The following is a 12,479-nucleotide window of genomic DNA, read 5'->3' as shown; positions in this document are numbered from 1 at the left end:
TCTTGCTTTTTGGTTGGTCAGATCTATGAGTGAAAGCCAAATTATCAAACTAAACAGCAGTGCCTGGTGCTGATCAACCCCAAATCTCTTTAAAATCAGAAATGCCTGTGTATTTTGTGACTGATATCCTTCAATGCTTGGCAGAAGTTACTTGATTAGTAAATGGGTAAAACCTGGTGAAGAGGGGTGGCTTCTAACCACTGTAGAAAATTCAAACACTGTGGCAATGACCTTAAGATTTTGTTACACCTGAAAGAGTTGAGTGCTTAGAGTAATTCCTGCTTGGGAAGGTAAGAGTGGAACTGACAACGTTGTGTAGGTGTTGTTAGATAGGAGTTAGGTATTGTTAGATAAAAGTCAGCATTTGAGCAGCTTCTTGCTCAGTTGAGATGTGTTTTGCTCATTGGTGCAAGAAAAGTTTTATCTAGAAAAAGCAGAGTAAAGAAGGCAAAAGGCTGAAGAATACGAGTGGAATAGAAATTGGTTTGATTCATTCTAGAGGAAACTTTTCTTTTTGTCTTACACCTAGGTGAGAAAATGTTTAAGATTGACAGTGGGAGGAACGCCCCGCTTCACTCTCCTCCTTCTGAGCACTACACCATCATCTTCAACACCTTTGTCATGATGCAGCTCTTCAACGAGATCAACGCCCGCAAGATCCATGGCGAGAGGAACGTCTTCGACGGCATCTTCAGAAACCCCATCTTTTGCACTATTGTCCTGGGCACCTTTGCTATTCAGGTAAAGCTCTGGGCAAGAATCACTTGCTGTTCATCTCAAATCATCACAAATCCACTCAAAAAAACGGAACACAAAGTTGTTGGGGCTTTTCTTCTCCGTGTTTTCTTTTTTTTTCTTTAATTTTAAATATAAGTGCTGCAGGAGGCCCATTTAAGAGTAAACCACCTGGTTTTGTGTATTTTCTCAATCAATACAAGTGTTACTAATGGAAAATGTTATGTAGCCATGCTAATAAAACAGAAATTTTGATCCTTATAACTGGGTTAATTCTTACATCTTAGCATGTACAATAATAACACTGATCATTGATATTGTAACTGGTTTTTAAAGAAGAAATTGTTTAATAGCATACCAACAAATCCTTTTACAATTATTTATTACTCCTTGAAAAGACAAATATACCTTCAAACACCTGATGTAGAATTGTTCTTCTGTTCAATGCCACTGCCCAATGCTGTTCAGTATTCCCAGCAATGATGCCCCTGGATTGTCATTCCTCATGTTCCTCTCCTGACTTTGCTGTCCCATCACAAGTGAACATGATCACAGTAATACACGTTTCCCCCACATTTTTCTTCTGTAAGAATTCCCCCTTCGGCTCCTGCTCCATTCTTTTGCTGGCATCCATCCTGTACTTGATACAATTTTATATTATAATTTGGAAATCTATTTTTATCTTGTTGTTATTGCTCAGCTCTGCAGTGGCAGCTCAGCATTAGCACCTTGCTCCTGGGAGGAGGAAGGAGGAGGAAAGAGCAGTTTGAGTTTGGGCTACAGGGATTTAAAAAGGGGAACTCCTCAATAAACTGAATATTGGAGGAAGGGCAGCAGTGATAGGAGCAGAACTTCACAGGGATGGTCTTTAACATCTAATTCAAAATTATGAGTTTACAACTTGGACAATTTAAATCTCTGCATTGATTTGAGGTCCCCAATTTTGCAGCAGCAATATTAACAAGAAATATAAATTATATCTGATTTTCAGTTAGCAAAACCTTCTCAGTCTGCTCAGACTCTGTGTGTTGCTATCCTGCTGAAGGTGTGGGGTTTTCCCACCCCTTTCCTGCAATAGATCTAGAGTTTTCTGTAGCCTCTGTCTCTCCATGATGCACATCTGCAAATACACAATAAAATGTTACTCGGAGAGAAAAGCCTCTCTTGCAAAGGACATTCCAAAATGAACTGGATCAGAGTCAATAAATCCAAAAAATCAGGAGCTGGGAGAGCACATGGGGACTGTCCTGTTCTCTTTTTTCCTGACCATTCATATCTGAGCACTAAATATGAGGCTGAGGAACTTCAGTCTGAACTGCTATTTCTTTTTCTCATTTTTAATTGGGGATGCAGAAGTTTGTGAGGTTTGATGGGGGGGGTGTTTAGGGACCAAAATTATGCAGTTTTTTTTTGTTTGGTTGGAGTTTTTTGGTTTTGGTTTTTTGGTTTATTTTTTTTTTCTGGTCTGGCTGTTTGTTTTTGTTTTGTTGCCTTTTTCCCCCTGAAAAATTGACCCCTTTTCCGTCGTGCTTCTCTTTGTAGATAGTAATTGTCCAGTTTGGAGGAAAACCATTCAGCTGTTCTCCCCTGCAGCTGGACCAGTGGATGTGGTGTGTATTTATTGGATTAGGAGAGCTGGTGTGGGGTCAGGTAAGCATTCAGGAAGCTGCACATTCAAAGGTGTGATATTGTTGATATTCCTGTGATTTCCTCTCTCAGTGCCCAGTGCAGCCCTCACTGAAACCCAGGGGGCTCTCTGAGAGCTTCAAGGAGATATTTATTAGAAAGGATAATTTATCCCTCTGTTCCTTTGGGGGTTTTTGTTAATTTTCAAATCTTTCCTTTCTAGAAGGGTGTGCTGTCACTAGGGCCATCTTCAGTTAGGCTTTTTTGTGAAGGATGTTGAGTCACAACTTCAGCCTTTTAGTCACAAAAAATGCAGCAAAGGCAAATGCACTGTGCCCTTTCCTGGAATAGAATTCCTCCTGTAGGATGTGGCAAAGTTTTGGAGCTGAAATGAAGTTCCAGTTCTACGTCAAGCAACTCGTTCCCTTGCTGAAATTGTCCTTCTGGCTTCTCTCATAGGAAAAATTCCAGTGCCTTCAAAAATTTCTGCTGTGATTCTCCATCCACCTAATTCTGTGTGTGAAGGATGGAAGAGGGAGTGCAAAAAAATTTTTTTTGCCTTTAATGGTTGTAGAAGATGGCAGTTAAATTAACATGTCCTTTTCAATTTCTGCCATATCCTCTGTCATCAATGGCTAATACAGAATTATGTATTGATGAAGGAAAAAAAAAGTCAATGAGATGATATTAAATAAATTGGGATTAACTCTCTGGAAGTGATAATAAGGACACAATCAGTATTGTTAACATTCTACATTGTTCTTTTATGTGCAAACACAGGTTGCAAAGGTCATAATAATAATATTTTTTCACCTCTGAATGCACTAAGGGTATTTAAGTTGTTGCCACCTGGTGCAGTAAAGAAAAATGTGAAGTTACATTTTTTTCTCTCAGATGTAAAGAGATTTGTAGATCCACAGTTTGCCTCTTTGAAGAGTCAAGAAATTGCCCACTGCAATTGAATTCTGCTGTGGTTCTACTGGAATTGTGGTGAATAAATGCTTGCTTTCAATTCTGATTATTTGATCTCTTCTGGAAAAAAAACTCCAACTTTTTTTGACAGTTTGGCCTCAGTTTTCCATAGAAATAAGCTCAGAATCAGAACAGCTTTTAATGCATGTGTGGCTGAAAACCATGACTAGCAGATGATTCTGCTGTAATTATTACTTGAGGTCAGGATTTGACTTAAGGCCTTGCAGGAGGAAGACCTAAAATCAGTTTGATAATCACAGAAAGGAAGGATTTATTGGTTTTCTTTTCCTACCGCTTGGAAAATATACCAACTTTTGGAGAAAGGGGAAGTCAAACAGGGAGAGGGACAAGAATCCAAACTGCTTCATTCAGCTGTGAAAATTTCCCACAGCCTTTGATCAAATTTTTTGGCTTCTAAATTTTGTTATCCATGGTTATTACATAACCACCAAGAACTAATACTAATATCAGCATTTTTTTTCACTTTACTTGCCCCAGGTTTCCCAGGTTTATTGTGAGACCTTAGACATTAAATTAAATCTGGTATTGGAACACCTCCACAGTTTTATTGCTGAGAAGAAAGCAAATAGAGAGGGAAAAATATCTCTCTTGTAGTCAATATTTAGTGACAAGAAAAGAAAATAGGAGGCTAAAACCAATCAATTATGTCCATATTTACATGATTTACAGTCTGTGGCAAGGTCTTTCTTCATGGAGCTCTTCAGAGAGAGAGAATTCTTTTCCTTCTCTTCTGTCTCAGCGTTTTCTCTGCTGCTCTGACTCATTCAGCACAAAACAAATTTGTTATTCTTATGTTTTTTTAATCCACGTGCTGAACCTGCTGTTCTGGTGAGCCATGAAAGGCAATCAAGATTTCAGAGTTTGGGTGTCAAAGCAGGCACTTCTGAAAGGAATTTAAGGAGAACTTTCCAGCAAGTCAATTTGAGATGCTTGGAGGGACAGTTTTCTAACAGCTCCCATCCTTTCTGAAAACCAAGACTTTCTAAAGTATTTCATATCCCATTCCCAGAATTATTGATCGCTTATTAAAATTGTGGTAGTTTTCCTGGGAACAATAGTTAGTTCTTTCATCTGCATCTACTGAGTCTGTGTCCTGAACTGGGTGGGTGTTGGCAGATACAGAAAATAAAAGAATAATTAAAAAAGCCATGTAAACACCTTAAGGAAACAATTAGAGCAGAGTCTCATCAGCTTGGCTGAAGTGCTGCAAGAGAGGAACATTCTGTCACATACAGTTCTGACCCAGGAGAGTTTTTTTAATGAATATTGGTTTCAAATTCCTTTATCACCATCACTTTCATCAGATCCCAGAGTTTGCAGTAGTTTCTCTCTGTAGAGTGCTGGCATTGTAGTTTGAAAGCTGGGAGGCTGAAGGACTTTCAGTAAGTATTTAATTGATGAGCATTTCCCCTTTTTTTTCCTCTCCTGTTCTGTCTTTGCTCGTGCCACACCATTAATTCTCCAGGTTTGCATCCTGTTTTTCAACCCCCCTTTAAAAAGGTTTTATAGTAGTGTAGAAACTGGGTTTGGCTTGGTTATTTTGTTGTTTTTTTTTTTTCAATCTGTCTTTAAAACATTATAATAAAACTGGCCTTGTGGATTGTGAAGCTCAAGGAGACCCTCAGCAAACTCAGAGGTTTGCTTTCACCCTGAAAAGATCCAGAACATTTCCATGTGTCTTCACTGCATCCATTCCAGTTTTCCAAAGCTCTCCTCACCAGTTTACTGGCAGCTGTCTTGGTTCTCTCTTCATTTTTCATACATCTGAGCTTCACAGTTGTGGTTGCTCGCTGCTGAAATGAAGACAAAAAAAGAAAATTGCAGCAGTTTTTGCTAAGTGGGTTTAAAACTTTGCTTTGCAGGAGATTTGATTTAGGCATTCAGTGTGTTCCAGGTAATGTCTTGTTTAAATTGCCATGATTTGCTCCTGGTTTTATGCAAGGAATCAGAACAAAGAGAAAATGACTGCCCAACAGGGTAACACTGAAATGGGTTTAAAATAATTGTCCAGCTACAGTATCTGCAATTTTTTAAAGATTATTCTCCTGCATTAGTTACTTGCAAGGACCACTTGGGTGGGCAAGCAGAATGAGAAGAGAGGTTAAGTTAATCAGAATTTATTGGTGGTAAGGACACAGAGTGAGAGACAGCCCTGTGAGAAATCCGACAACCAAATCCACACCTTTCAGAAAACTCAATTTTGATAAATGCCAGAAAAGCATTCCAGCTGATGGAACAAAGGGAAGCTGAATCCATGAACCAAGGGAGTGTGAGAAGATTTATCAGCATGAGATACCATGAATTTTCACCTCCCATTACTATAGAAATACCCAAACTCTAATTGCAGAGCTATCAGTCTGATTAAGTTTTCTTTTCATTGAAATATTTCCATCTTATTTTATTTTCAATTTCTTTTATTGATAAGACTTTCCCCAGCCTTGGGAGACCTGCTCCACACTGGGCTTTAGTGGTGCAAGTCATGCTAATTGTTTACACAGTAAATTAAATATTTTTGGGACTAAAATGGAGTTGTCCAAGTACAAAGTGCTGTTAGGAACAGGCTTAGCTCACCTTTCTAGACCTTACTAAAATATGATTAATTACTCTGTAATTAGCAGATTGTTTTACTGTTGCTCTTGAATGAGGCTTATGTTTTCAGTACTTTTTTATAATTTTAGGTCATTGCAACCATCCCAACAAGTAGGCTAAAGTTTTTAAAGGAGGCAGGGAGGCTCACTGAGAAGGAGGAGGTCCCTGAGGAAGAGCTCAATGAAGATGTTGAAGAAATAGATCATGCAGAGAGAGAACTCCGACGTGGACAAATCCTCTGGTTCCGAGGGCTCAACAGAATCCAAACCCAGGTATGCTAAAAATGAATGCCCACAAGGTCTAGAAACAACCAAAGAAATGATTAATGTGAGATCAAGGCAAAATAACGTTAACAGGAAAGCCACGGAGTGTTTGTGTGTGGAGGATGGCACTGGTTAATTGCTCTCGAAGGAAAAACATGAAAAACAAAATAAGGGAACTGAGCAAAGGGGGTGTGTGCAGCAGAAGAGACAAACTGAAAAGATATAAAGGGATAAAATGCAAAACCAGAGATCTGTGATTTGGGAATACCATGACTGGATGCTCTTTTTCTCCCAGAGTGATGACAGCTCATGAAATTGTGCTGCTTGGCCAACGTCAGCTCGCAGAATGTTATGAAAGCTTTCTAAAATGTATTGCTTGATTTGCTCCAAAAAAAAAACCAATACATTGTTGCTGCCATTGCTGCACTAACAGAATAATTGAAATTGAGTCTGAAGTATGATGCGCAATTTGATTAAAAATATAAATCTGTTCAGTTCTGGCACTGCCACACATCGATCACGATTAAAAGGGATTGATTTTATTTCCCATTAGGTAATGAAAAATGTGGTTCTGGATTTTAGTAGGAATTAAGCAGCCATTAAATATTAAGGTGTAAGAGTTGGCTACTAGGAATGATTCCTGAGAAATATCTCCCCCCAGCTTTTGCCAAACACAAAAATCCATGGCATTTTTTAATATACCAGATCTTTGCACTGAATCCTGGTGCTAAATATAGTGCAGGTTAAGGAGCTGTGAAATTTGTCCTGGAGTGCTGAAGAAAATCATGTGAAGTATTTTGCCTTTTCCATTGCAGTGAAGTGTTTCATTGCACTCAGGTGTGCTCTGCTTGATCTTTCTAAGATCAAGTATTTCTGGCAGCTTGCAGCAGAGAACAGCTATCACCACATCAGATGTGTGTGTTTTACATGAGCCTGACAAGAAAAAGAGGTGAATAATTAAGAAAATGATCTTTTTTTTCCTTGAAAGAATCTTCTAAAGAACATTTTTGTCTCAGAAGATTTGGGGTTTTTGTCTTCATCCGAGATAAACAGCACATTCTGCTTTTTCACATCTACAAATTGATACTTTTTTTTTGAGAGGGGGGAAGATGCAGCCATGAATTTAGAAAAAAATGACGGAAAGAAGCCAAATTAGGGCAGTGAGGTCTCTTGGCTGCATCTGCAGAGCATAAAATGTAGAGAGATTAAAAGCTGGGGGGATTCCCAGGGCTCTGTGGTAGGTGATTAAATATGGATCTTCAGCTCTGAGCTTGTGTGTCTTGACTCCATTGAGTCAAGAGCACTCATCACTAGAGAAAATTCAAATTTCAGTTGTTACAAAAAGTGCCCAGGTACTGGTGATCTTCAGGGCAAGACGACCTCTAAATGTGCATTCTTTTCTCCCTGGTGGCTGTAGGAGGAGTGTTGCCTGTTGGCACTTCTGTCAGGATGTCTTTCTGGTTGGGGTGAGTGTAAACAACTTCGAGCAACACAAAGCAAATGACATCCTTCCAGTTCTCTTTCTAGTCTGAGAGGTAGCTTTTAGTTCTGCGTCTCTTTGTCCACTTAATTCACAGAGAAATGATTCTTTTCCACTACTTAAACCCAAATGAACATTAATTACGTCTCTTTGCTAACATCCATCTTGGTTTCCTTTCTGCTCTTAGTTGTAGAAGCACTTTTAGTAGGATGTCTCCCTCCTCTCTGCCAAGAGACCTCTCTGATTTTTCTTCTCATTTTATTTACTCAATGACTTTTTGATTTTTTTTTGCATCCATTTCACGTCTATGGAATGAAAAAAAAAAAAAAAAAGAAAATAAAATGGGCCAACAGATTCCAAAGCAGTGCCCAAGTGTGCAGTGGAGAGTGATGGACTAAGGTCAGATTTGATCCTTGCTGTGTGTGGGGCCCATCCAGGTGGATTCATTCCCTTATAACACATTTCTCAGGAGGCCAGCAAAAGAAGAGCTCCAGGAAAAGACTGGGATGTCTTTAGCATCCCTGGGAGGATTTGCAGGAATCCTCTGCTGTCTGATGCACTCCTGGAGATGTGGAAGAAGAACGTAGAGCATCCCCTCATTTTATATCCCTGGGGATGGCAGATTAGGATAGAACTCTGGGCTCAGGACCAGCTTGGTCATTCAATCCTAACACCACTTTCCACACTTGTGCTGTAAATTGGATTATTTGCCCTTATTTTCTCTTCAGTCACTCTTGGACAGGTGGCCCCAGCTCCCAGCAAAGCCTTCCCTGCTGAAACAAAGAACCCACAACAGGCTGGGTGTTGTTTTCAGACAGCCAACCCTTCTTCCTTGGAGTGCTCCCTTTGAAACCCATCCAAACTGACAAGAGATTTTGCAGTGTTAGAGACATTTTTCATCTACATCCTCTCTCAAACAGAGGGCTCAACCCAAGGCACCAGGGGAGGGGCTTCCACTGGGATTTTTCTGTTTCTGTGAAGACAGGCATCTTTGAAAGAAAGGTATATGAAAAATGCACATAACCAGGCCAGAGACTGGCTATCGACTTCTGATGCTCTTTTTGGCCTCCTTTTGTTCATTTAGATATGAACAAAATATAAAATAGGGAATCTCTGATAAATATCCAATAGGGAATCTCTGGAGGGATGTGTGCTCCCCTTCTCTGAATGGAAGAGTTTCCTTCCTGGAAAGCTCTCTCAGATGGCCACTGAGGGGTGAAGCTTCACAAATGGCTTCTCTTAGATATGCAGGTTTGAGGAGGATCTAAAATTGCATACAGACAGGACTTTCCAACAGTTTTCTGCAAATTTCCCCAAGTTTTTGTTACCTTTCTCAGAAATTCATTGTTCTGAAGGAAGACAAGGGTGATCACACCCTCTTGGCAGGTCCAACAGCCTTTGGGAAGCTCACCAAGTTTACCTTCAGGCCAGACTTCATAATCTGAGTAAAAAAATAGAGAAAAATACACATCTCACCTCTTTTGATTGTGTATTGAAAGATTCTCCAGAATTTTAGAATTTTACACCCCCAGCCTGATTCTTTCCTCTTCTGCTTCATTCATCCTGAAATTCAGTTTGCTTCATCTATCCCAGGTGGGAAACAACTGTCTGGAATGTTCTGAGAATAAAAGGAAAAGCTGAAAAACAATACAGGTGACGGGGTAACTGCTGCTTAAAATTGTTCCTCTTCACATGCTAAAAAACCGCACAAAGGTGCTGGACTGCATTTTTCACCCTTCATTTTTCATGTAGAAAACATGAAAACTTTTCTTTTGAACCAATTCAAACCTTCCAGCAGTGAAAGTCACTCCTGGCAAGAGGTTCTCAAGTTGGATAAAATGCCAGCACCTCATTTTAGGGTTTCCATGTAGCTTTTAATATAGAAAACATCATGGTAGCCCCATGTAAGTGGAATGGAAACTGTTTTATTTCTTAGAGAAAGGTGGCTTTTCTTTTTTTAGTTTTTTTTTTTTAATTTAAAAAAAAATATTTAAATTAATATCCTGCTTGGAGATTAGGGGAATGATACCTGGGTCCTACTCACATAAATGACAACAGAAATGCTTCTGAAAATCTGTTCTGTGTTAAAAATCAGGAAGAAGTATCTGTTCTGCCAGGACAATTCTGCTATTATCAGATTTTAAAATTTTTCTTTACTTGCTAATCACTGGTATTTTTATTTGCTGTGCACACCTAAAAAATTGGATCTTCCAGGGTATAGAACATAGAGAAAAATGAGACAGGTGTGAAAAATGTCAACCTTATGGATAAGCTTCAAATGTAGGACAGTATTTTTTCTCTACCTGAAGGCCTATAATCAAAACATGATTGCATCCTATATTGTGTTGGAAATTTTTTAAACTTATGAACTTTTATTTCCTTTCTCCTCTTTAGCAGCTTGAATTGTTCTAAATAAATGCATTCCTTTGTCATGAAAAGGTTCCATCTTAATTCAAAATGCACTATTTATTTCGATGAGCTCTTTCCTTCTTTGTTATTTTCTGCTTGGAGAAGATAAACTTTTGGGCCAAGTTCTTCTCTTCTTTCTTGGCTTCAGGCAGAGCACAGCCCTATGTGTTCAGCTTTTAGGATTCTGGGGAGGTTGTCATCCTCCCACCAGGAATTATATCCATGAACAGCTGGAGTTCATTTCTTCAGGAGAAAAGCAAATTACATGGCTGTAATTCTTCTTCTCTGAAGAAATTAAATACAGATCTTCCCTCATCTTTTCACTCTTGCACCAAAGGCTCTCAGTTTGTCAGGAAGGCTTTTGCACATCTCAGGGTTTATCACAGAAACACTCATTTCGTGCCCTCAGTGAGAGTCTTTAGAGTCTTTTTTGAATGGTCTCTCTTGAAGAGTGCTCTGTCACCTGGGTTAGACCCTGAGAAGCCAAGATCTGTATTTAATTCTACTTTTGTAGAGCGTTCCAGGTGAGTATTTACTGTGCCACGTCACCAGTGGTTTGAGCCATGTGGTGTTTCCATGAGCCTGAGCTGAGGATCCCCTCATGCCCTGCCCCACGTGCAAACTCGCCTCACATGTTATTTACTGTGATTTACCTCTGATTCACTGTGAGATTTGCACTGGACATGTAATTCTGCTGCCAAAACCAAAGCTCTCCAACCTTGTGGGGTCTGCTGAACACTGCCCAGCCCTGGGTGTGCACAGAGGAATGGTACCAGGGCTCAGACAGAGCAAATCTGGGCTTTGTGGAGGAAAATTCACTGTGATAATTGCACAACAGCAACCTGGGATCCCTTTTCCAGCTGGCTGTGGTTGATTATTCCCAAAAAAACATGCAGGAAAATAAACAATGATGGCCAAAGACAAGATTAAGGGAGGGAAAAAAGGAAAACATCCATATTATTAAAGATACAAATTGGTTTATTCCTAAGTCTGACCAGAGCAGAAAATCATAAATTCAGTCTAGTGCTTCCCACTTGGAAAATTTAGGAGGGTTTTCACCAAGATTTGTGCTGTTTAAATTGATAAAAATGCCACCAATTTACCTCATTCTAGGCTGGGAATCTCCAGAAATGTGGGTTGCATGGTCTGGTACCAGTGGGTTACTTCAAACAAGTGGTTGGTTGAATTCCTCCCATGGATATTCTGCTGCTCTGTCTGTTGTGGTTGCACTGATGCAACACAGGGGACATTTTGGGGTGCAGGGGTTTGTGGGATTTACTCCTGGCTTTCCCTCTGTACCCAGAGCCTGCTTTTTATGGGTTTATACTGGTGCCAAAGGATGCCTTGGAATAAATACTCAGCTCAGTTTTTAACTCCTCCTCTGTGGTGGGGAGTAAAAGGAAGGTGCTCAAGATGGGTCTGTCAAACAGGGAATACAGCAGGCCTATGAAAATAATTGGAAAATTGTCATGTTATTAGCTGCAATAGTCAATCCAGTTCCACATCATTTTCTGGGTTCTCTGTATAAAGATAAAATATTAATACTTTTAAATCTCCAGTTACAAAACCCCAACATTCTTTATCCCAGTGCTAAATTTTTCATTACGGAAAAAGTCAAATAAAATATTGCAAGAATTATTTTATCAAACCACTGTACTGACAGCCCTGGGTTTGTAGACAAAATAGAGTCATATATTGAATTTAAAATTTTTCTGTTCTGGTTGAGTGTCATCCCCAACCTCATCCCCCAAAATCCAACTGAGTGACTGAATTTTTCTCCCCCTGGAGAGACATAACAGCATAATTTGAATCTCAGTAGGAAAAAAAAGAGTGGAGATTAGTTACATCAAGTCTTCCAGCTGATTTTATTTACCTCTAAATAAAACGGTTTAAACTTAAAAAAAACCCCTTATTTCAAATCTTCTAGTTGTTTAAAGTGATGCAGCTCACTGCCTCCTACAGAGCTGCCTCATTTTATCCAGACAGAAAATTTGAATCATTTCTAAAAACCCTGGGAAAGGGCACCTGGATTCCAGCTGGAGTAGAAGCGCGCGCACGGTTGATTTGTTGTTTTTCATGATTATTCCTGTCACTTATGCAACTGTGTCCATACTTTAAGCAACTTGTCTCGTTCTTTCCTCCGTTACAGATCGAAGTAGTCAATACTTTCAAGAGTGGCACTTCCTTTCAGGGGGCTCTCAGGAGACAGTCCTCCGTCACAAGCCAGACCCAGGATGTAACCAATATTTCTAGCCCTAGTCACGTATCGTTATCCAATGCTCTTTCCTCTCCTACCAGCACCTCTGCTGCTGCGGCTGGGCGTGAGTGTGAATTCTTACTGCACCCGACCCTCAGAGATGCCAACTTAGCCAGAGTCGCCTCAG

General features: G+C 39.7%; 1 protein-coding gene across 1 annotated transcript in view; it reads left to right on the top strand.

Moving 5' to 3' along the window:
- The window catches only part of ATP2B2 (ATPase plasma membrane Ca2+ transporting 2), a 386,601-nt gene that overhangs the window by 359,695 nt on the left and 14,427 nt on the right, over positions 1 to 12,479 (top strand). Inside the window, 3 exon segments of the mRNA XM_030956513.1 lie at positions 530 to 741; positions 2,278 to 2,385; positions 6,033 to 6,215. Coding sequence (XP_030812373.1) covers positions 530 to 741; positions 2,278 to 2,385; positions 6,033 to 6,215 — 503 coding nt within the window.

This window comes from Camarhynchus parvulus, chromosome 12 (genome assembly GCF_901933205.1).
Source record: "Camarhynchus parvulus chromosome 12, STF_HiC, whole genome shotgun sequence".
Taxonomy (NCBI): domain Eukaryota; kingdom Metazoa; phylum Chordata; class Aves; order Passeriformes; family Thraupidae; genus Camarhynchus; species Camarhynchus parvulus.
Note: the sequence above shows the minus strand (reverse complement) of the source record. Positions and strands in the feature narration are given on the sequence as shown.